The 24,441-nt window shown below is 42.4% G+C and overlaps 2 protein-coding genes across 2 annotated transcripts in view; one reads left to right on the forward strand and one right to left on the reverse strand.

Moving 5' to 3' along the window:
- The window catches only part of HGD (homogentisate 1,2-dioxygenase), a 42,298-nt gene extending 39,936 nt beyond the window's left edge, over positions 1 to 2,362 (forward strand). Inside the window, exon 14 of the mRNA XM_040250901.1 lies at positions 2,013 to 2,362. Within this exon, the coding sequence (XP_040106835.1) occupies positions 2,013 to 2,162 (150 nt within the window). The 3' untranslated portion in view covers positions 2,163 to 2,362. The remainder of the gene's footprint in view (positions 1 to 2,012) is intronic.
- A 13,129-nt stretch (positions 2,363 to 15,491) lies between these two features.
- On the reverse strand, positions 15,492 to 21,571 carry NDUFB4 (NADH:ubiquinone oxidoreductase subunit B4). The gene is made up of 3 exons (XM_040250914.1): positions 21,225 to 21,571; positions 16,976 to 17,122; positions 15,492 to 15,614 (listed from the first exon to the last, which is right to left on the reverse strand). Exons 1-3 carry the CDS (start codon positions 21,402 to 21,404, stop codon positions 15,552 to 15,554), a joined length of 390 nt encoding a protein of 129 aa, XP_040106848.1. The 5' UTR covers positions 21,405 to 21,571; the 3' UTR covers positions 15,492 to 15,551.
- Positions 21,572 to 24,441: the final 2,870 nt, after the last annotated feature.

Below are 24,441 nucleotides of genomic sequence, written 5' to 3' on the forward strand. Positions count from 1 at the left end.
ATTGCAGTTGGCTGCAGTACTTGACTTCATTTTATTTTTGCATTCTTGGAGATAGAGTTTATGAACCACAAGGAGTAATTTTATGCGACATCATATGCAAACTTGCTTTACATTTTTAAACCAGTGCCTTCAATGTTACCTGACATTAAAATCAATAGCACAGACCGGCCTGACTCCATGCCCAGCTTGCAAACTACCTAAGCAGAGAGCTTATCTGCCCCTCTACCCAACGCAACAGATTGCTTTCAGTCCCAACTCAAGGACCAGAGTTGATGAAGCTTATCTTCACGGGCAGGGTGTGAGTCCCATCTGCCAGACCTCAGCTCCGTTTCCTCTTTCAAGCGCCTCTGCAGTTTCTATAGAACACTTTCATCTCTGTGCAAGAGCTCTATGAGATATTCATCATCTTAAGCTACTACCTCCGAAAGTTCCTGAAGGTACACAGGCTATCCCATAGTTACCACTTAGCAGCCTTGAATGCCCAGCCTGGCTTTGGATAATGTTACCAGGGAGCAGTATTCTGCAACAGTGAAGCACAGGACAGGGCTGTTTTTATGAGGAACAAGACTTTGGGTCTCCTTCCCCATTTCCCATTATGTAATTTGGATCCAGGCTCCTCCATATGCCTTAGCCTTATACTACTTTGGAATAAATTAACTTTATAATACTGCCTTCATAGCTCAGCTGGGATGGGGCTTTGTTAGTCCAGTCAGACAGGAAGTCTCCTAAGAAGCAGTTAGCAAAGAGACAACAATAATTATGTCCATAATAATGATCTTTATATCTGAATAGTGCTTTATAACATGCCCAACACCTCACATCACGCTCATCATGGGAAGTCAAGCAAGGACCATCATCTCTATCATTTTAGACAAAAAGAAGTTAGTACATATTAGAATGTATACCAGACATTAACAGGGGTTCTCTGAGTTGTGGCACAAAGAGAATTTTTATCTTCCTTTTGTCCATCTATATTTTTAGAATTTCCAAATATGAGTACATAAGAATTGTAGGTTTTGGGGGTTTTTTTTAAGCCATAATTGGTCAGAAAATCAGCAGTAGGTAAAGCTGGAATGTCAAGGATGCACAGGGCACTTGCCTATTCTTTCTGTTGCAGACAAAACCTGCCTGAACACAGAAGGACACCCACCATTCAGAACCTTCTTGGACAGGGCTTTTAAAAGTGCGACAGCCATTCCTGCTCCCTTCTTCCTGCCTCCTCAGTCTCTCTTTTCCTTCTTTTCCCTTCCCTAGCCTATCTCTTTTCAGAGTCCTGCAAAAGAAAAGCTCAAATCCCAAATCTGCAACTTCTCATTACTACCACTCATTACTTAGACAGTCACTTCCCAGCTCTGAACCCTAGTTTCCTCATCTGTTAAATGGGAATTATGTTCTCCCTCACATGAACATAGTCTGATGGGCTCTAGTCCATGGTGTCTTAGAGGTTAAAGCGTCTGCCTCTAATGCGGGAGACCCGGGTTCGATCCCTGGGTTGGGAAGATCCCCTGGAGAAGGAAATGGCACCCCACTCCAATATTCTCGCCTGGAGAATCCCATGGACGGAGGAGCCTGGTGGGCTACAGTCCACCTGGTCGCAAAGAGTCGGACACGACTGAGCGACTTCACTTTCACTTTCACATGGACATAGCCACCGTAATGGCCCCTGAAAAGAATAATCCCAGGACTCTCCCACCTCTGCCCTTGGATCTAGCAAACTTAGCTCCATGGTGCTACAAGAACAATGTGACGCTTATGTGCCCAACTCCAGTTTAGTAAGAATAAAACTTGAGTGTCAGAGAAGCTGAGGGTTTCATACAAGCTATTACCCACTTGTAAGTAGTAGGATCAGAGTCAGAACCCAAGGCTTGAGTATTTTCTCCTTACCATGCAAGCACATGTGATTTATTACTCAAAGAGTCTACCTACCCATATCTTCTCTCTTGACAGCTGGCAAATGTGTTTTATTATCCACCTCACTTCCTCTTTCTTGTCTCCATCTGCATTCCCTACAGGCATTTATGTTTGAGTCTTCTCTAAATATGGCCGTCACCAAGTGGGGGCTGAAGACCTCTAATTGTCTGGATGAGAACTACTACAAATGCTGGGAACCTCTCAAGAGCCACTTCACCCCCAATTCCAGGAACCCTGCAGAAACTAATTGAAACCAGAGCATGATGCCACAGTTGAGAATGGATTTGTGTGATTTCCTTCAGAATCTCATGCCCTTTGGTGGTATTCGGGGAGAGAGTTGGTTAAAATGGGAACTCACTGTTTCATAGTCAAGGAACTTAAACATTTTTAGAAATGTATTAAGTTCTGTCAGCTTAATTACTCAATAAATACTTGCTGGTGTTCCGTGAAAGCGACAATTGGTCATAATACAGGCATTGACGAAGCAGACCCAGGGTGACAGGGAAAGGGGGTCCATGAGATTGGACCAGGTGATTGGGTTCTCCTGGAGTGAGAAGACAGGTGAAAGAACAGAAAGGAATGGGAAGTGGTGTTTGTCACTACTTTGTAGTTTGAACACATGTCCCTCACTTTGTTGCCATAGTATCAGTTTTGATATGCTGCTACCAAATTTTTATTTAACACTGAAAAATGAGAGTCAGCTATGTGTTGGGGCCTAGGAGCTAGGGTTGCCAGATAAAATAAGATATCCAGTTAAATGTGAATTTCAGATAAATCACGAATAATTTTTAGTATATGTCCTGTGCATTACTTGGATATACCTATACTAAAAATTATTTGTAGTTTATCTGAAATTCAAATTTAACTGATATGCCTCTTTTTTTTTCCCTCACTGCACAGCATGGGATCTCAGTTCCCTAACTAGGGATCGAACCCTCACCTCCTGCACCAGAAAGACAGAGTCTTAACCACTGGACCCCTAAGGAAGTACCACACTTGTGTTTTTATTTAGTAAATTTGTCAATTCTATGAGGATATGGAGGTCAAGAGATAAGCATGGTCATTGCCCTTACAGAGATTATAGACAGGGAGACAAAATACACAAACAAAATAATTGCAAATTGAGAAACATGCAAAGAAGAAAACAAATAGGAACTGAGATGGGAATAATGGGTGGGATGGGGACACCTTTCTTTAGGTCTTTGATGAAGTGACATTTAGCCAGACCTAAAGGATAGGACACCTAGGGCTTCCCTGGTGGCTGAGACAGTAAAGAATCCACTTGCAATATGGGAGACCCGGGTTTGATCCCTGGGTCAGGAAGATCCCCTGGAGAAGGGAATGGCTACCCACTCCAGTATTCTTCCCTGGAGAATCCCATGTTGCAAAGAGTTGGACATGACTTAGCAACTAAGCATGATGTACAGGTGCTTTGGAAACTGGGAAAGGATAGGAAGGAGCAAGTCCTAGGAAAGGTAGGGTTGCTCTGGGGTGGGGTGGGGAAAAGGAGCATTCCAAGAAGAAGCCTTGTGAATTTAAGGGACTGAAGGGAGAGGGAGTGTGGGGAGCCCAGGACCAGGCCATTGCAATAGTCCAGGCAAAAGACACCATTGTCCTGGACTGACAAAGTGGCAGCAGGGACCTAGGGGATAAATCCATGAAAGCTTTGGACTAGACCTGAAAGAACTCGTTAGTGGACTGGATGTAAGGGGTGTGGGAAAGAGGAGTTGCAGATGGGGTGGGACTACTGTGGGTTTCTGGCAATGGCATTTCATGGTCTCAAATGGTGAAGTACCTTAGTAGCTGATGTGCCTTCCCAATGTTCCATACCATATTAAGACACCTTTATTAAAAATTAAACATTGTAAACTAGTAAGACAGTTAATATTTTTAAATAAAAATTTTTTAAATTTTTATTTATTTGCCCAGCATATGGGATATTAATTCTCTGGCCAGAGATTGAACCCATGCCCCCTGCATTGGAAGTGCGAAGTCTTAACCACTGGACCACCAGGGAAGTCCCTAGATAAATTTCTAAACTGACCACTACAGCAGGTTGCCAGTGACTCACCTAGACCCCATCAGTGATCACCATCCTGTGTTGGCCAGCTGCTTCCAGTTGCCAGCAACACACTCACAGTATTGCCTGAGGCCCAAACCAGAACAAAAGTTCTGAGGAGTGAATGGCCCTGGACACAGTCTTCAACCACCAGAGTGGAAATGAGTGGATAAATCTGCCACTTCTCTTGTTCCATACCTCTGAGGCTTGTGTTCAGCTGGGGTTCCTGGCAACTTTCAGAATGATTAAGCTTCACTGCCCAAAGTGGCAACTTCTGAAAACATATCCATTAGTAGCTTCCTTCCCTCTTACCTACCCACTCCCCTGTAGTGCTTGCTGGAATCTTCTCTCAAATAACCCCAAACGAAGACAACCACTAAATGTTCCCAAATTCCAGCACTTACATAATGAGCTCACTCTAGCAGTGGCTCAGCAGTAAATAAAGTGAAAGTTAAAGTGAGGTCGCTCAGTTGTATCCGACTCTTTGCAACCCCATGGACTGTAACCTACCATGCTCCTCCAGCCATGGGATTTTCCAGGCAAGTGTGCTGGAGTAGTTGCCATTTCCTTCTCCAGGGGATCAAACGTGGGTCTTCCTCATTGCAGACAGACACTTTACCCTCTGAGCCACCAGGGAAGTCCTCAGCAGTAAAGAATCCGCCTGCAATGCAGGAGGTGATGGAGACTCGGATTAGATCCCTGAATCGGGAGGATCCCCTGGAGAAGGAAATGGCAACCCACTCCAGTGTTCTTGCCTGAAGAATTCCACGGACAGAGGAGCCTGGCAGGCTACAGTCCATGGGATCACGAGTCAGACACGACTTAGCAACTCACCAACAACCCTCCTCTTATACACAAACCTAGACTCTCACCGATTTTGGTTCACTCTGTTAGTGTGCTGGCAAAACCTTTCTAGAGCTAAAGAAACATTCTGGGTTTACATCTATTTAGCATCCAAGCCCGTGTACTTTATCTCCCTGTTGCTGGCAGCAACTTGTCAGCAGGAGACAATATTTCACCCAGGCCAGGCTGTTCATGCTAATTTTAAAAAAAAGATATAGTTTCCTTCTGTTGTGCTTCAGATCAGCTAGAAAGATCTGTATCATTTCCTTAATTCTCTACTCTTAGAGATACGTTTCTCTATTATTCTCCCAAGGAATAAGCCATCTGTTTGCTTAGAAATTTAAAACTCTTTTTAAAAAGAAAAAAATAGGCACCCTGATTAGGTTTCTTCCAATGACAGGAGTTTTCTGCTAGGTATCCTTGACATCTTTATATATTTTCCTGTTAGAGAGAATGCCACAGAAGTCTCCCTTCTTTTTCTTTTTTCTTTTTGGGAGACTTCTCACAGCCCAGGCTACTGGCAGTGGCTCTAGAGAATGGTTCACAATAAGGGTGATTTTGTGTCCCTCACCCAAGACACCTGTCAAAGCCTAGAGACATTTTTTGTTGTCACAACTGGGAAGGGTGTTATTGGCATCTGTTAGGTAAAGGTTAGAGAAGCTGGCAAACATTCTACAATGCACAGGACAGAGTATTATCTGGTACTGAAAGTCAGTAGTGTCAGGGTTGAGAAGCCCCACGGTGGTTCTCATCTTCGCCTGTACATTGGAGCTCCTGGTAGTTTCTGAGACTCCAGGTGCCCAGGGTGTATCTCAGATCAATTAAATTAGAAATGCTGGGGTGGAATCCAAATGAGAATTTTCTTGAAATCCCTCAGGTAATTCCAATGCACGGCAAGGCAGAGGGCCACTGTTCTATTCATAGAAACTACCTTAAAATCAGTATCCAAAACATTCTGTTTGCAATCTTTGATTCTGGTCCAAATCTGGGCTTCTTGGGTCCACAGAAAGGAGGTGAGAAAAGCTCCCAATGTTTCAGTAAACATACATTGAAATGGGATAGGATGGGGTGTGTAACAAGCAACTACCCAGAAGGAGAAGCCACTATTAGGCAGTGGTGGGAAGGGCCACTGCCTGCCTCCAGAAAGCACACACTTTGTTAACCAGATGGGGCACAGAGAGAGATGGAGGAGGAGAGGGAAGGTAGGAAACCTAGGGCCTAGATGTAAACTATAAGTTAAAAATTAATGTGTAGTTTCTGTGTTGTAATTTTCTAGAGTGATGCAAGAGTTATCACTTCTGAGTTTGAAGGAAGTTCTGCCCTTCCAGAAAGATATTTTACTACTAAAATGGAAAAAAAAAAAAAAGGCTTGAGAGCTGACATTTAAATTTCTTTGTTACATTTAGTAAACAGCTAGGCTTCAATTTGATAGAATCAACTTTATATAATTGTGTGACAATCTGAAGTATATCTAAAATTTATCCTTTTGTGAGTCAGTGTGGTACCTAATTAAGAGAGCAGATGCTGAAACCAGACTGCCTGGATTCAAATCCAGGCACAACCACTTGTTAGCTATGTGATTCTGAATGAGTTATTAACCTTTCTGAGCTTTTGTTTCCTCAGCTGTAAAATGTGGATAAAGACAATACTTCATGAGGAATTCTGACTCTGGAATCCAGATGGTACTTATAGCTGAATGAGTTTGAGCAAGTGACTTAACCTGTGCCTCACTTTCCTCCTCTGAAAGAAGGAAATGATTTATTTCATAAGAATTTGGTGGGGGTTTAAATGAGACAATGGGCTTCCCTGGGGGCTCAGTGAGAGTTCAATGCCTGGGTCAGTAAAATCCCCTGGAGAAGGAAATGGCAACCCACTCCAGAAATCTTGCCTGGGACATACCATGGATAGAGAAGCCTGGTGGGCTACAGTCCATGGGGTCTCAAAAGAACTGGACACGACTCAGTGACTAAAACAACACAAAATGAGACCACGCATTGAAAGCACTCACACTGCTTTTGGCACCTAGTGAACATGGGCAGAGTTAGATATTATTGTTGTTATTGTTGATATTGTGATTCAGTGAATACTTAGTTTCTGCCTCAGCGAGTCTATTGTGTGGCCTACTATAGGATATACTGGAATGAGTAAGCCAAGGTCCTTGTCCATAAATAACTAGCTTTTAGCTGAGGAGGAAGGCATGCACTCTTCTAATGCAATAAGTAACAGAAGCCCGAAGTGCAGAAAATTTAGAAGTACATATTGCCTTTTTCGATCATCCTTTAGGTCTGAAGAAAACCATATTGAATTTCAATTTAAGATCTCAACAGTGCGTATTAATAGCTCAATTAAAGTGAAAGCTAAAACAGAATCTAAAGTGCCTTTGATATAAGTAGTTCGCCTATGACTAACTATAGAGCTTTTCCTGGAGGAGTCTTGCCTAACCATGTGGGCCTTTGGACTCTAAATAGCCTACTCTAGGTATTTTTAAAATCTAAAATTATATCAGAAGCTTTGACACAACCCACTATAGCACTATAACAGTGATACCTCACAAAATAACCAAGTGTGTGCAAGTCTCAATTCTATATAGTCGCTGGAAGAGAAATTTAGCAAATGGGGCAGTTTTGCTCATTCATGAGCATTTAGTGTCCTTATTTTGGATTTTATAAATAAAATTAAAATCTGAACAATTATATTTTATAATAAATAAAAGGACATGGTATCAATTAAGAGTGCATTCAATTGTAAATGCAAATCTAACATTAGTTTAACAACTAAGACTTTATCTCATAAAAGAAGTCTGAGGTTGGCAGGTCAGGACAAGGACAATCATAACATGAAGTTAGTTGGGAGCCAAGTTCATTCTGGTTTTCTGCTCTGCTATTCCTGAATATTTCATTTCATCCCCAAAGAAAGGCAATGCCAAAGAATGTTCAAACTACAGCACAATTGCACTAATCTCACCTCTAGCCAAGTAATGCTGAAAATTCTCCAAGCCAGGCTTCAACAGTACGTGAACCATGAACTTCCAGATGTTCAAGCTGGATTTAGAAAAGGCAGAGGAACCAGAGATCAAATTGCCAACATCTATTGGATCATCGAGAAAGCAAGAGAGTTCCAGAAAAACATCTACTTCTGTTTTATTGACTATGTCAAGCCTTTGACTGTGTGGATCACAACAAACTGTGGAAAACTCTTAAAGAGATGGGATTACCAGACCGCCTTACCTGCCTCCTGAGAAATCTGTATGCAGATCAAGAAGCAACAGTTAGAACTGGACATGGAACAACAGGCTGGTTCCAAATTGAATAGTGGTGCTGGAGAAGACTCCTGAGAGTCCCTTGGACTGCAAGGAGATCAAACTAGTCAATCCTAAAGGAAGTAAGTCCTGCATATTTATTGGAAGGACTGATGCTGAAGCTCCAATACTTTGGCCACCTGATACAAAGAACAGGGTCATTGGAAAATACCGATGCTGGGAAAGATTGAAGGCAGGAAGAGAAGGAAACAACAGAGGATGAGATGGTTGGAAGGCATCACTGATTCGATGGACATAGGCAACAAGCTCTGGGAGTTGGTGATGGAGAGGAAGGCCTGGTATGCTGCAGTCCATGAGGTCACAAAGAGTCAGACACAACTGAGAGATTGAACTGAACTGAACTGAACTGATTCTTGGATATGTCTTATCTTCACCTCACTTCCATGTTCTAGGTCAGAGGAAGGGAGGAAAAGAAAAGGGTAGAGGGACAGAAGGATTTCTCTTTGGGAAATGTCTTTTACTGAAGGAAGAAAGCCTCCCTAGTAGATTTCTCTTATGTCTTAGGTTCAGAACTGGGTTATACATCTATCCTTAGACCAATCCAGGTTCATTCCCTGGAGTGGGATCACGCCCACTTTCTCTGAGAACCAGCCTCATAAATAAACCAGCGTTCTATTAGAAGAAAAGGAAGGAGAGTGAGTGTTGATGAGTAAGAGCTGATGCCTGCCATGGATACCTTTTTATGGGAATTCAGCAAGAATAACATATTTGTTTTGAATCAGATATTTTCATGTTCAAGCTCCAAGAAGAGAGAAATCTTCTAATACTTGCTTTACACAGAAAATGCTCCAAATATCTGCCTGATTTCTCTCCAAATACATCCTTATTAAAGGTACAGAGATTTCCCAATACCCTCTACCTTCAGTTATGCATAGCCCACCCCATTATCAACATCCCCCACCAGAGTGGCATGGTTGTTATAACTAATGAACCTACATTGACATATCATCACCAAAAGCCCATAGTTTACTTTAGGTTTCACTGTTGGCACTGTGCATTCTATGGGTTTGAACAAATGCATAATGACATGTATCCATCTTTATAGTGTCCTACAGAGTAGTTTCACTGCCTTAAATGCTTTGCCTATTCTTCCTTCCCTTAGTTGCTTCCAGATTATGACCATTACGAATTAAGCATCTATAAACATCCATACGCAGGTTTCTGAGTAGGCCTAAGTTTTCAACTCTTTTTGCTAATGACAAGGAGTATGGTTGCTGGATCACATAGTAAAAGTATGTTTAATTTTGCAGGAAACTAACAAACTGATGAACTGCTGAAGTGACTGTATCATTTCGGATTCCCATCAGTAATGAGCAACAGTTGTTTAAGCAGGGTTCTTGAAGAACTGGACAAGTTGTTGTTCCTGTCCAAGCCTTTTCTGTAGAGTTAGGCTGTGAGACTAGCAGATCTTTAACAGTCCTTCCAGCTCTAACATTCTGTGTACCTGTGAATGTGCTAGAAACCCTAAGAAAGTGCACATGGGGGTCCCTGCTCTTGAAGGCACCATCTATTAATCCCTCCAGGCTGGGCTGGGTGTCCTTTCTCAGTATTGGGCTTCTCATAACATCTATCTTTATCCCTTTCAAAGAATGGTTAAAAATTTCCCTCTGAAGTCAGGTTGCCCAGATTTGAGTTCTATCTTAGTCCTTATTAGCTAGAGGACTTGAGTAAATTGTTTAACCTCTCAAAGTCTCATGATGATGAGATTTAAGGTATCACTTTAGTGATGAATTTTAAGGTATGTTGGGAGATATGTAAAGCCCTTACCTTATCTTAGTGCCTGGAACACAAGTAAAAGTTTAATAAATGTTGGCTGCTATAATTGTTCTCCATTGTGAGTTCCTCCAAGAAGAAGCTGTATCTTTATACTAATATCTTCAGTGCTTAGTAAATGACTGCATCTCAATAAGTATTGACATATGATCAATGCCGAGGGGACTTGATGGTGAGTATCCTACTAGAATTTAACAGGACACAGGCTCCTCCATCCATACCTCCAGGAAACCAACCATCTCTAGAACCTGAAGACCAACAGCTGCTCCTTCTCCTTGTGGTCTGGCATTTGTCTCTCCTCCTAAAGTTCCTGATGGGACCAACCTGCTTCTGGATCACTCCTGCAGAGCATGATTTTGGAGCAGAAGCTGGGGGTACAGCTTCTAAGACATGGCACTGTGGTTACTGAAACACTCCATCTCCATCTACCTTCATCCAAGCTACTCCATATAAAATACCACTCTTTGATACTGTCTCCACCTCACATAAAGAATAAAACCCTCTTTAGAAAACTTTAATTCATGTGAAACATATAACATAATTAGAAAAAAGTGTTTAACTGTACAAATGTAGTTTCATAAGTCCCATCTCCCACCTTTTCCTCCTACCCACAACTGTCTATCAGATTGCAGTCCTTGAGTCCCTCCTGTGTTGATTTCTGGAGCATCCTTAGCCAAGTTGCCTCTTTCTCCCACCCCTAAGATTTTTCCACAGCCTAATTATTAAATAAGAGGAATGATTTAAATGTGATTGGTGGCAAAGAATTGACCCTACAATGATAAGGTGATAACTCCTTGTGATTATAGGAGAAATAAATTTGAACTCTAGTGCAAGTTTGCTCAAGAAATCTCATGTTGCACCAGCCATCTGTCTCCAGGGGTATTCAGAGATCAAACGTCAGACTTTCAGCTTGACTTTAATCTTATAAATCCTGAAACTTGGCCATAAGATCGCTGAGTCTTCTAGGGATGATGGTCTCCAGGTGAGTGATACTGCTCGTTGTCCCTCCAGGCCACAGTGGGTATCAGCAGAAGGGGTCATCTCTAGCTCAGCTAGAGAAATGGCAGTAAACAAGGCAGCCAAAGAGGGAATTGTTGGATATGTTACAATCCTAGTGATAGGGGACAAATAGGTCCTATAACAGAAACATCATAAAACCCTATTTGTCCACACAAAGGTAGAAAGTGGCAATGAAAGCTTTGGAAATTCAGAATCTTTGAATGTATTTGTAGGATTATATTTTTACTAATTTAAAAATGCTGTTCATATTTTTAAATCACACATTTGATTAAGACAGATTCTTTATTTTTTTAATTGGAGGATTACTTTACAATACTGTGATGGTTTCTGCCATACATCAGCAAGAATCAGCCATAGGTATACATATGTCCCCTCCCTCTTAAACCTTCTTCCCACCTCCCTCTCCATTCCACCCCTCTAAGTCATCACAGGGCACCAGCTTTGGGTTCCCTGTGTCACACAGCAAATTTCTACTGGCTATCTATTTTGCATATTATACAAAGTGAAGTAAATCAGAAAGACAGATTCTTGTTCAGAACTCTAATCTCTTCAAATACCCCATTAATGATCCTGAAGAATGTAGAGATAATCAATACCCTGTATTTTCCCCAAAGTTATGAGAAGACTGTGTGCCAGGAATGAGAAAGAAGAAAAATAAATCAGGGGCTGAACCCAATGGGATTTTGATCAGAGCACAAATAATCTTTTTCTTCAGGAAGGATCCATAATAAAGGGTAAAAAAAAAACATAGTACATAAACAAACCAGGCTGTTAGAGAAGCAATATTGTTCCAGAGAGAAGAAGGGATGTCATACAAGGATAAGGAATTATTAAGAAAACTGGCTCCTCATGCAGGAGCATAAAGGGGAACTAATAGAGATAATATATTTAGAATCTCATAAAGCTTTTGACAGGTTCACATCGAAGTGAGTCATCCTGGGATTGGGAATGGGCTGCTTTATTCTGCACTGAGAACTATCTCAAAAATTGAAAACAATTTCCAGCCTAAAGTCTTATAACAGCCTGGTACTGGTCATCCTCCAGCCTCTGTTACCCCAAGATGAGTTCCTCCAGGATCCAGAATGATCTTTCAGGAGTACAAATTCAATAAGCTTACTCCTACTTAACACCTTCAAAGGCTTCCACTGTTTTAGAAGTACTTTCGAGCTGAACATGCTACGTGTTTGCTTTTCCAGTCTCCCTTGCAGCTAGAACTCACCCACATAACCTAAGCTCAGCCACTCCCATGCCTTGGATTCAGGAGCAAGTGATGGGAAAATACGGTGGTCTTGAGGAACTCTTGCCAGTGGCTGTACTTGTAACAAACTTGAGTTCTTGGGCTAACAGAGGCAGCTTACCCAGCGCGGGTGTCTATGCCCAGTGCCCAGGGCCAGTGGCATCAGTCAGACGCGTGGCAGCACTGAATGCTCACATAAGGTGACAGCTCCTGAGTGTGATTTGGGGCAGTTTATAATGATAAGAACACACTGTTGAGTAATTCTCAATGTTAAACAATTGTTTAAAAAATTCTGCCTATGCCTTTCTGGATACTGCCTTCTCATTCATTATTGGTTGTGCCAGGTCTTCCTTGCTGCGTGTGCAGGCTCTCTCTAGGTGTGGTGATCGGGGGCCGCTCTTAATTGCAGTGCACTGCGGTGGCTGCTCTCGTCACGGAACACAGGCTCTAGACACAAAGGCTCAGTGATTGTGGAATGTGAGTTTAGTTGCTCCACAGTACATGAAAATCTTCCTGGACCAGGGATTGAACCTGTATCCCCCGCACTGGCAGGCAGATTCTTATCCACTGTACCACCAGGGAAGTCCTACTGTAAATGTTTTTCCTGTAACTAAGGTGTATTAGAATAACTCTCATAATTGAGGATTAATAGCTTCACCTGTCTAAATCTTAAATCACTAAGAAGACATTTTACATCAGAAAAATTTGGCAGTGGATCTGAGCAAGCAAAGAACAAAATAAACATAACTGGACAAAAACATATGAAGTTATACTATACTTCAATATTATGGGCTTCCCTGGTGACTCAGATGGTAAAGACTGCCTGGAACATGGGAGACCCAGGTTCGATCACATCAGGAAGACGCCCCTAGAGAAGGAAATGGCAATACACTCCAGTATTCTTGCCTGGAGAATTCCATGGACAGAGATATGAAGTTATATTTAATAAATGAAATGCAAATTAAAACGTTTTCATTAATTAGGTTTATAGTTTTAAACTCAGAGTTTAATAGTTATAGTTAACACTCACCAAGACCTGAATGTGTGCCACTGTTCTAAATATTTTATAACTCATACAATGAGTTTAATAAAAATGTTTTACTAGTTTATCCATTTTAAAGATAAGGAAACAGACTTTAAATATATTCCAGGTCACTTAACCAGTAAGTGGCAGAGCAGGGATATAAAGCTGAGGAGGTCGGGGTACAACTCAAAGTTCCAAACAGCCAGCCCCCATCCTTGGGTGTGGTTCAAAAGTCAGCTTATTAACATAAGACACCTTTTTCTGTTATCTCACTTAGGAAATCCCAAAGATTTTAGGAGTTCTGTGCCAGAAACACAGACTGAATATATACTTATTATAAATCATAGAACTAATGTTAACAGGATTTCACTTTAATTTGAATTCATTACTAACTCCTGGCCATCTGGGGTTTTTTGTACTTCGGAAGCAGTAGATAAGAGAAAAAAAAAAGGCTATTTATACTAGGACTAAATGACCTTGATTACAAGGAGCTAGGGTTGCCATTACACAATGGGGGCAGAAAGGGATACCCCTGGCTCCCAAGGGATTCACTGGCTCATCTTCACGCTTCCATGCTCCATGAAAAGTGTAAACAGGCAGCTGGTGCATCAAAGGCCTGAAGATGCTAGAGTAACTAAGGTTCTGGCCTTGGGAAATGAAAATCCTGGTGACTCGGGCAAGCAACCTAGATCTGCTAGTGATCGCCAAGAGAAGGGAAATCTCGAGAGCATGGTGAGGGGAAATGATTATCAGCTAGGGCCTCAAGCAGTCTCAACTGTGGACAGCAGCTTGCTCCACTAGCCCTCCTGTGACACTGTGCCTAACCACCCCTTTGAATGACAGATTCAGTGTGCGCAGAGCCAAGCTGTTCAGAGTGGAGGAGGAAATCCTATGTGCCTGCTTCAGTTCTGCTTGAGCAATCTTCTCACTCCCATTGCTGCTGCAGCGCTCAGCTGCCTGCAGGTGTGACAATACTTCACCTCAGCTGCACTGCATGTCACCTGCTTTCTGCCCTAACCTTCCTTCAACCTCCATGAGATGCCTCTAAGAATCGTCATCCTGCTTGAGGCTTGCTCACACCTGGCAGTACAAGAGAATTAACTGCATGAGACAACTCTGGACCAAGAGGGAGAGGAATGACTGGTATATATTCACTTTTACACGTCTGAGGAAGAATTCTGTGTCCATTCCACAGTGCTCCTCAGAAAGCCCCTACAGGAATTAAGCCCGTTACCCTCAGGCCAAGAGCACACAGTTCATCGGTTTTCCCTCAATCCCTGTTTCATTCTTAGCAGTCTGCCCCTTGTTCTTTCAGATCACTTCCTAACATAAAAAATCTGTACAAGCTTTTCTCTTGGGCTCTGCATTTTGGGGGTATTCCAGGTTCATATAAGGATCAAATGAGAGAATAGTTGTAAATATGCTTTCAAAACTAAAACCAATATACTCATGTAAGCCAGCCCCATAGAGCATGCTGTTCCCCCTACAACATTTGATTTTACTTTGTTCTCATAGATGAAATTGTCATCCAGTTTCAAGATTGAACTACAAAGCATGGGGCAACTTTCACTGAGCAATACTCTGTTACTTCATTTTCTTCTTAAGAGGTAGTAGGCATTACTATCTCCAGGCCATGGATGAGGATGTGGAGGCCTGGTATTCCAACTGCTAAGCTCAAGCTAAGATTCTAGCCCAGATCTGACTTCCAAAGACCATGCTGGGTATCATTTTACTTCTGTTCTTCAGCATGTCCTCCACCCTCCCTGTTTTCTCCCTAACAGTGGTCCCCAATCTAGCCATGCCCAACACACCTCACCCTTTTGTGCTCCTATTTTGCTCTGTCAGCCCCTGTGATCTTCAGGGCAGAGATCAAATGCCATCTTCCTAGACAGAACTGCTTCTTCATCAGCTTGCCTACATCACTTTCCTGAATCACTATCTATTTTTTCTTTAAACCACAAGGTTGTAACTGTTCTGCTGCATTTATGACTGGGGCTGGAGCTAGACAAGAGCTTAGGTCTTAAATAGTACTAGATACATAATAAGCACTCATATAATAACTGTTGAATAAACACTTGTCAGAGTGTGTACTCCTAAAGCACAGGGCCTAAGTTTGTCCTACTGACTGCTATATTCTCAGCACGCAGCACAATGCCTGGCTTATAACAGACACTCATTTGCTAAATGACTGAATGAATGAACATGAATCTGTTTCTTCATCAAACTGTGAATTCTTACAAAGTGGGATTCCACAATGTTCAGCAAATGTTTGCTGAATCCAAGTAATATTAAGAAATAAAAACTATTTATTTAATGATTAATTGATTTATTTAAACAATAGTACATATAGACATCATTGTCAGACTTAATATGAGATGTTAAACGTTCGATCCAATTTTCCTTCCTGGATAAGTTTTTCTTTCCTATCCTGCACAAACAGAAAAAAAAAAAAAAAAAAGTACATTAAAAACAATGCATTCTGGTACAATTCATGGTGTAACTCTGAAAAACACTCCCAACCTAATTCCAATCTCTCATTGTCTAAAGTCTGCACAGTATGACTGAGGAAGCAATAATCTGAAGAAATAAAGGGATAGTAAGAAAGCACTCCTATTGAAAACTATCTATATTACCCCACCAAATAGCATACACTGAAAGCAAAAGGCATATACCTTCTGGTAAGTATGGCCTACCTTTCTGTTAATCAATAATTTATCAGATAATGAAAATATATACACTCTAACAGGAGAGTGGATTGACCAGTTTAAGGCAGAGCTGTTAACACACTGGTGGGTTCCAGTGTAGATGGCAACATGAGGCCTGCGGGCTCGGGTTCAGGATCTAGTATCAGACTGGTCTAGTGTCAAAGATAAGCTTGGCTTTCTATGCAATCACATACCCAGACCTCTGATGGCAGTGATCCCCACCACAGGCTGCTTCTGCTACTCTGTTGTTGGAATATCAATGTTTTAACATTAACTCACACAATGTGACCAATATAACTGAAATTCATGCAGAGCAGACAGGGAACATACAAAGTGATACATGTATTCTGCTAATATGTAACCCAATAAATATCTCTTTAAAAACAACACCTAAAGGTTAATCAGAATGGAAAATCTTAACTTCTGCACATCTAATGAGAAAAAAGCAATTAACTTTTTATTTCTGTATCCTCTTGCTTAATATACATAGGTGGTGCAGTGGTAAAGAATCTGCCTACCAATGCCAGAGACACAAGAGACAGAGGTTCAACCCCTGGGTCAGGAAGATCCCCTGGAGAAGGGACTAGCAACCCACTCCAGTATTTGTGCCTGGAAAATTCCATGAACAGAGGAGCTTGGTGGGCTACAGTCCATGGAGGTACAAAGAGTTGGATACAACTGAGTTCACACACACACACACACAACTTCCTTACCTCATCTAGAATACACCAGGAAGATGCTTCCATGAACTACGTTCAAGTCTTACATATTTAAAGGGACCAATTCATTATTTTAAATTCTAGAGCAGCCACTAATATTAAATTTGAAAGACCAAGAAACAACTGTGGTTTTTAAGAGGGAATATTTCTACATGAGTTGAAAGGACAGAGCAATAAAACTAAACATGTAAATGAAACTTCTGGTTTTTAATTCAGCTGGAAAGGGATAAAGGCAGGAGAGGATAAAGGAAAGGTAAGAAGAAGGAGTAGAAAGCCAAGAAGGGAATTATCGAGTGAGAGACAGCTGCAGCCAGCACAGCAGGAACCTATCACACAGTCACCAAACACAAGGTTCAAGTACTTACTCTGTCAGTTTTGAAAACATAATACCAGAAGACGAGGGGCCCAATTCCGAACAGAGCTCCTAAGAGGGAGGTCTTGGTATTGGGTCTGAAATTGGGATAGACATTTGCTGATCTTGCGTAAGTCCAACGAATCAAGGCAGGATCTTCCTAAAATGAATGAAAACAAAAGATACAGGAAATGAAGTTCCACACTGAGAAGCAATCTCATCAGGACTTTTGTTCTGGAGCATAGGAGACACCTTTTCTTCTTTCCTACAGTTAAGGGTATATCTCAAATATTCCTACATAGCTTCAGAGAAGATCACACATTTCTAGCATTTGTTGACTAATTTCCTGATGATCCTGTTCAGAATTTAAAACACTCATATTATCCTTCAGCTTTCCATTGATTTAAGAATCCTAATCATTTTAAGCAGTCAGAGAAGGTACTTTTTTTTTTTTAATCCTTTTTTTTCTATTTTTTTCTGGATTGTTTTTGGCTTCACTGCTTTTTCTTGAAGTATGCAGTATTTCCAATGAAGACAAACAGATTTCATATGCTCTATCATACTGTCAACTTTGTTTCCAGGACGCTTTCTAATGCTACACCCATGCCAGTCTTTCCAGGCTACAAATAAACTGCAGGAAGGATGAAGACTGAGGTAGGCTAACTCTGAACTTAAAAGTTTTTTGAGCTGCCTTAGCTGGTATTTTTAAGAGCAAAATTATTACATTTCACACTATTAAAATGGTTTTTCTAAAGGATAAAGTTGTTAAAGAAAAATAATCAGATCATCTCGGTTAAAAAAAGTAGTTGTGATGTGAGGGCTTAGTTAACTGGCAGCATGTGGGTTCTCAGTTCCCCAACCAGGGATCAAACCCAGGTGCCCTGCATTGGAAGGTGGATTTTTTACCACTGTACCACAAGGGAAGTCTCCCACAGTAACATTTTAAATGAAACTGTTTGCAGAGACAGTAAAGAAGGTGAAGACACAAGATACAGGTTCAGTAGGATGTGTGAGCTCTATACCTGAAAGAACAAAACACCTGTCTCTTCTTATATCTATCCCTTCCAGGGCACATGCCAGCTTGGCTTTTCTCCTAACTCTGGCTATTCCCTTAGTCTCTTTCACTCCCTTCCTACTTCTCTCTCCAATCTCTTAAGGGTGGACCTCAGACCCGTGGGTCTTTCATGGCTTTACATATCCACCTATAGGCAATTCAGTTCAGTCGTTCAGTCGTGTCTGACTCTTAGTGACCCCATGGACTGCAACACAGCAGGCCTCCCTGTCCTATAAGCAGATGACTCCCCAAAAGTATAACCCCAGCCCTAAACCTCTAGCCTGAACAGGAGACATAATATTGCACTCCCTGCTCAAGGCTAACTTGTTGTTTAACCAGTGAAAGAAAAGTAAAAGAAAGTGAAGTCGCTCAGTCATGGCCGACTCTGTGACCCCATGGACTGTAGCCTACCATGCTCCTCCATCCATGGGATTTTCCAGCCAAGAGTACTGGAGTGGGTTGCCATTTCCTTCTCCAGGGGATCCTCCCAACCCAGGGATCGAACCCGGGTGTCCCGCATTGTAGGCAGATGCTTTACCATCTGCGCCACCAGGGAAGTTTAACTGGCAAATGTGATGCCAAATGTGACGTATCCCAAACCGATTTCCCAACAGGCATTTCCACCTCCATCCGTGATCCTTTCACACTCTTCCCTATCCTGGCAAACTGCAACTTCATTCTTCACTTCAGTCAAAAGCCTGAGAGTTATCCTTGAGCCCTCTCCTTCTCTTACACCACATATCCAATCTACCAGCTAACCTGGCTGGTTCTACTTTCAATACATAACCAGAAAAGATCATGTCTTACCAACTTCACTGCCACCACCCTTGCAGCCACCATCAACTAAGAAATTAGAATACTGCAACAAGGTCCTAGTCTCCCTGCTCCTATTTTTGCTCTCCCAAAGTCTCTTTTCAACTAAGCAGCCAGAGATGTTGTTAAAATATAAGTTCTGATTATGGGACATCCAACTCAGAAAAGTCCTTTCAGTGACCTATGAGACCTGGTATGATCTAGTTCCAGGCACCCTTCCCATCTCATCTCTTCCTACTCTGCCCTCACCTTTCTCTATGTTAATCACAACAGTCTTTTCAGTATTGGGGAGATTATGAGGCACACTCCTGTTGCGGGACCCTTGTACTTGCTGTCCCCTATACTAGAATGCTACCTTCCCAGAGAGCTAAGTGGCTAGCTCCCTCACTTCAGTTTTCTGAAATCTTCAATGTCACCTTCTAAGTGAGGCCTTTCCTGAACCTTTCTAAAATTATAGCTGCTCTGTCCCTTCTACATACACACATTCCTAATCCCCCCTTCCTTGCTTTATTTTTCTTCTCATCACCTACCACTACCTAACACGCTAAACAATTTAATTTTTTAACTTATTACTTGTCTTCCCTCTGGAAACAAAGCTTTATGAGGACAGGAGTCTTTGCCTGTTTGTTCTCCACTGTCACTACAGGATCTATAAGAAGGCCTGGCATGTAACAGATCCTAAGCAATTACTTATTCACTAAATAAATCATTCTTAAAAGATTAGGCAAAGAACTTGTATGTACTGCTCAATATATAACAGTCAGGCATTCATTTATTTAGGGGCTTCACAGGTGGCACAGTGGTAAAGAATCTGCCTGCCAAGGCAGGAGACACAAGAGACACGGGTTCGATCCTCAGGTTGAGAAGATTCCCTAGAGTAAAAAAGGGCAACCCCCTCCAATATTCTTGCCTGGAGAATTCCATGGACAGAGGAGCTTGGCAGGCGGGCTACAGTCCATGGGGTCGCAGAGTGGGATATGACTGGGCACGCATGCATTTATTTACTTAACAACCAACGAGGCTGGTGTAAAACCTGTTTTACATGGCAAAACTATAACTGCTCTGGGTCACAGAACTGGAAAAGTGAAAATCTGGAATTTAAATCTCAACTAGGTCTGACTCAAAGACTCTCTTTGCGAGAGACTCTTTTTTAAAAAGCTACATCTTACTATCTAGCATACCAAACCCAAGCGCATGAGTATGTATATAATGAATATCTCTCTCTGCACCTTCTTCCAAGTGAAGGAGGTTCTGGCTGGAGACAATATAGCCAAACGTAAGAAGATGCTTTGGGTTACACGGACTACAGTTTAAATTCTGCTCTATCACTTGCCAGTTGGTATCACTCTATGACATACTTGTCCTTCCCATCTGTAAAATGGGGACAGTAACAGAGCTTAACTCTTTGAATAGCTGTGATATCTGAATATCATTCAGAGTTTCAATAGTGCCTGGCACACTGTAAATTCCCTTCAATCCTCATAACTTCCTAAAATTCCTACAGAATACCAATGTAATTGTTGGGGAAAGTTTTTTAATATCATATCTGACATCATATTTAAACAGCTCTTGTACAAAAATTATCTAAAAGCATGCTTCTTAAATAATAATACCTTTCAATTTACTGGGTATGTGCCAAGAGTGTTATACAGACTATCTCATTTAACCTCACAAGGATCTATAAAGAATGTACTAACATTTCCATAAATGAAAATTAGAAAACTAAGTTTCAGAAGGGTCAGGGATATTGTACAAAGTCATACAGTTTGCCAGTACTTAGACCCTTGGCGTTTGACTCCAAAGCGCAGAGCTTCAGTAAGCTGTAGCCTGTTTGGGTCTTTAAAAGATACAAACTTAAAAATCACTATATTCCCATCAGGAGAGAGCAGTATTGCCTCAACTGTGAACTGAAAAGTGGAAAACAGCTTAAAAGAAAAAATACACCCCTCTCCCCCCGACATTTTCTGAACACTCATCACAAGCCAGGCACTGTGCCGGCCGGTCACCTGCCTTATCTCGTTTAATCCTCCTAAGAGCCTCATAAGATAGGAAGTACAATATTATCCCCATTTTTCTGGCAGGAAAACCGAGGCTAAGCAGCAGAGTTCAACAACTTTTTCAAGATCTCTCAGGCGGCAAGTGATCTAGCCGAGACTCAAACCCAGCCAGGTGTGAATCCAGAACCCGTCCTCTTTACCACCAAACATCCTGCCCAAGGTCAAAGCACTAATGAACCGGCCTGCTCTCTGGGCCTGGAAGAGGACCTATGTCTAAAATATTGTTCGGCAATGGTGACCAACCCGCTGCTGGTCCCCCTGCAGGTCTGGGCTGAGCAGTCAGACCGGACCATCCTGACTCTGGCCCCTCGATTCCCACCCACTGGCCCCTCACTCACGATAACCCCTCGGCGACTAGGGTCGTTGTACTGAAGCTGGTATTCCCGTTTAAGCTGGGATCTTATGGCCAACCGCTCGGCTTGTGCTTTCCGGGTTTCAGAAGATATGTCGTATTCAGCTGGGTCGAGGGTAGTAGGTAGGCTGGCCAAGCGCGAAGGCTTGTACTTGGGGAACGACATCTTGACGACCCGGCGCAAAACTGCGCTTGCGCGACTCCAAGGCCCGCCCTCTTCAGTCTGACCTTCGTCCCGAGGAAGTGCGCCTGCGCGTTAGCCGGAGGTTGAAGATGGAGTTAAAGTTCAGCTAGCTTCTTTCCTCAACCTTCCTTCCTCACTGTCCTGGCCCTCTAGTGGCGATCTGCGCTTGCGCTAAGTACTTTTCCTCGCCTTCCTCCATCCCTATTTCCCTCCTCTCAGTTCAGTTCAGTTCAGTCGCTCAGTTCCTGTCCATCACCAACTCCCGGAGTTCACTTTCCCTGCCCTACCCGCCTCCAAATCTGTCGCTTTTTTGGAAACAGTGTCGGACTTTATTTGGGGGGGCTCCAAAATCACTGCAGATGGTGACTGCAGCCATGAAATTAAAAGACGCTTACTCCTTGGAAGAAAAGTTATGACCAACCTAGATAGTATATTCAAAAGCAGAGACATTACTTTGCCGACTAAGGTCCGTCTAGTCAAGGCTACGGAGAAGGCAATGGCACCCCACTCCAGTACTCTTGCCTGGAAAATCCCATGGGCGGAGAAGCCTGGTGGGCTGCAATCCATGGGGTCACGAAGAGTCAGACATGACTGAGCGACTTCACATTCACTTTTCACTTTCATGCATTGGAGAAGGCAATGGCAACCCACTCCAGTGTTCTTGCCTGGAGAATCCCAGGGGCAGGGGAGCCTGGTGGGCTGCCCTCTATGGGGTCGCACAGAGTCAGACACGACTGAAGCGACTCAGCAGCAGCAGCAGCAGTCAAGGCTGTGGTTTTTCCTGTGGTCACGTATGGATGTGAGAGCTGGACTGTGAAGAAGGCTGAGCGGCGAGGAATTGATGCTTTTGAACTGTGGTGTTGGAGAAGACTCTTGAGAGTCCCTTGGACTGCAAGGAGGTCCAACCAGTCCATCCTAAAGGAGATCATTCCTGGGTGTTCTTTGGAAGGAATGATGCTAAAGCTGAAACTCCAATACTTTGGCCACCTGATGCGAAGAGTTGACTCATTGGGAAAGACTCTGATGCTGGGAGGGATTGGGAGCAGGAGGGGAAGGGGAGGACAGAGGATGAAATGGGTGGATGGCATCACCGACTCGGTGGACAAGAGTTTGGGTAAACTCTGGGAGTTGGTGATGGACAGGGAGGCCTGGCGTGCTGCGATTCATGGGGTTGCAAAGAGTCGGACACGACTGAGCGACTGAACTGAACTGAGCAGGCTTATCTGGAGAAGGACATGGCAACCCACTCCACTATTCTTGCCTGGAGAAGCCTGTGGACAGAAGAGCCTGGTGGGCTGCTGTCCATGAGGTCTCACAGAGTTGGACACGACTGCAGCGACTTAGCATGCATGCATGCATTGGAGAAGGAAATGGCAACCCACTCCAGTGTTCTTGCCTGGAGAATCCCAGGGACGGAGGAGCCTGGTAGGCTGCTGTCTATGGGGTCACACAGAGTTGGACACGACTGAAGCGACTTGGCAGCAGCAGCAGCAGCCTTATCTCTATTGACAAACGGAGCTTATTATGTGAAGTCGAGCTAGCAGAGACGGAACATGGGATTGACTGCGATTCTGATTCAGTGTGGGTTCATCTCTGTGATCTGGGACAAGTCACTTAAGTTCTCGGAGTTTTCCTCTTGTTTATCCTGGAGATAATGACCCTTATTCTTTCTACCTAGCAAAATTGTTGTGAGGATTAAAATAAAACAGTGAATAGAATGCCAACATACTCTGCAAAACTCAATTTCTTATCCAAGGAAAAGAAAATAATCTTTGCTGTACGTTGCCACGTTAGATCCATACAACATAAGCAGAAGAGTGTTTTTCATTGGCGTAGAGTGATGTCTAATAGAATGATGTTAGAAATATTCCCTTCCTGACTATAGGTCAGAAAAGAGGGGGACAGGTTATTGACTAGATCTCTGGAAGACACAATATCTTAGTTAAAATAGTAAAGCCTCAAAAAAAAAATTACTAAAGCCTCTTAGGTAAAATTCCTAGCACTCTTCAGGGGCTAAGAATAAAAAACGCTCCACAGAGGTATGAAAATAACCATCGGGGTGTTGTATCTTGCTGTGAAAGATGATTTGGGGAAAAAAGAAGAGTAACTTAAAAGGAAAAGTTCTCCATCCCTACTGTCCTTCTCTTTCCCCCACTATCACCAGAAAAAAAAAGGGGGGGACAACTTCAAGTTGTATGGCAGGGTCTTTGTGTACTAATGAGATACTCCTTTGGAGAAAACAGGTGAACAACATTTCCATAACTCAGGCAGGGAAAGCTGGATCAGCTTGGGTGAAACATCTGGGGACATGTAGGTATGTTAAGAAATGGTTGCTAAGCAGAGAAAGGATCTAGAAAATGCTGGCACTTTAAGTGATGAGGAGCAACGCTGCTGTCAAATTCAACATTTTAATACTGTTTTAAAATATTTATTAAACACTCATTGCATGAAGCACACTGCGCACTAGTCAGTCTTAGTCAATCTTCTGGGCTCAGCGAAGAAAACACAGAAGAAGTGAAGGATGAGATGTTTGTCTGACATCAGGAGCTGAGGAGCTGACAATCAGTCGGTACAGAAAGAACAGGCGGAATATGATAATATTTGCTAAGCAGTTTAATGTCCAAATGAATATGGAGCAAAATGGGCCCAGGAGAATATAGGCTGGGGGAATATAGAAAAAAAGAAGCTTGAGACAAATCACTCATACTCGATTTTAAAGGAGCAGGGGAAAGTTCCATTTTTCTAAAGTGTTTAAACAGATTAAGAAAATAAAAGCAAAATGAAAAGAAGGAACAGGTTGGAAATTCTAAAGTCTGTGTTGATAACTTCAAAAACCTTTGTTAATAGATTAGACCCTGAAGAATGAAGGGCATGTAGAAAAAAGAAAGAAGAAAGAAGTACAGTGAGTATAAACTAACTGACAAAGTTTTTAAAAAAGACTTTAAGGTTAAGAGGGGAGGAGAGAGAGACAGAATAAATTTCATCGTTTCATTTGGATGAGTTAAGGGGATTATTTCTA

The sequence above is a fragment of the Oryx dammah genome, unplaced genomic scaffold, assembly GCF_014754425.2.
Source record: "Oryx dammah isolate SB20612 unplaced genomic scaffold, SCBI_Odam_1.1 HiC_scaffold_2, whole genome shotgun sequence".
Taxonomy (NCBI): domain Eukaryota; kingdom Metazoa; phylum Chordata; class Mammalia; order Artiodactyla; family Bovidae; genus Oryx; species Oryx dammah.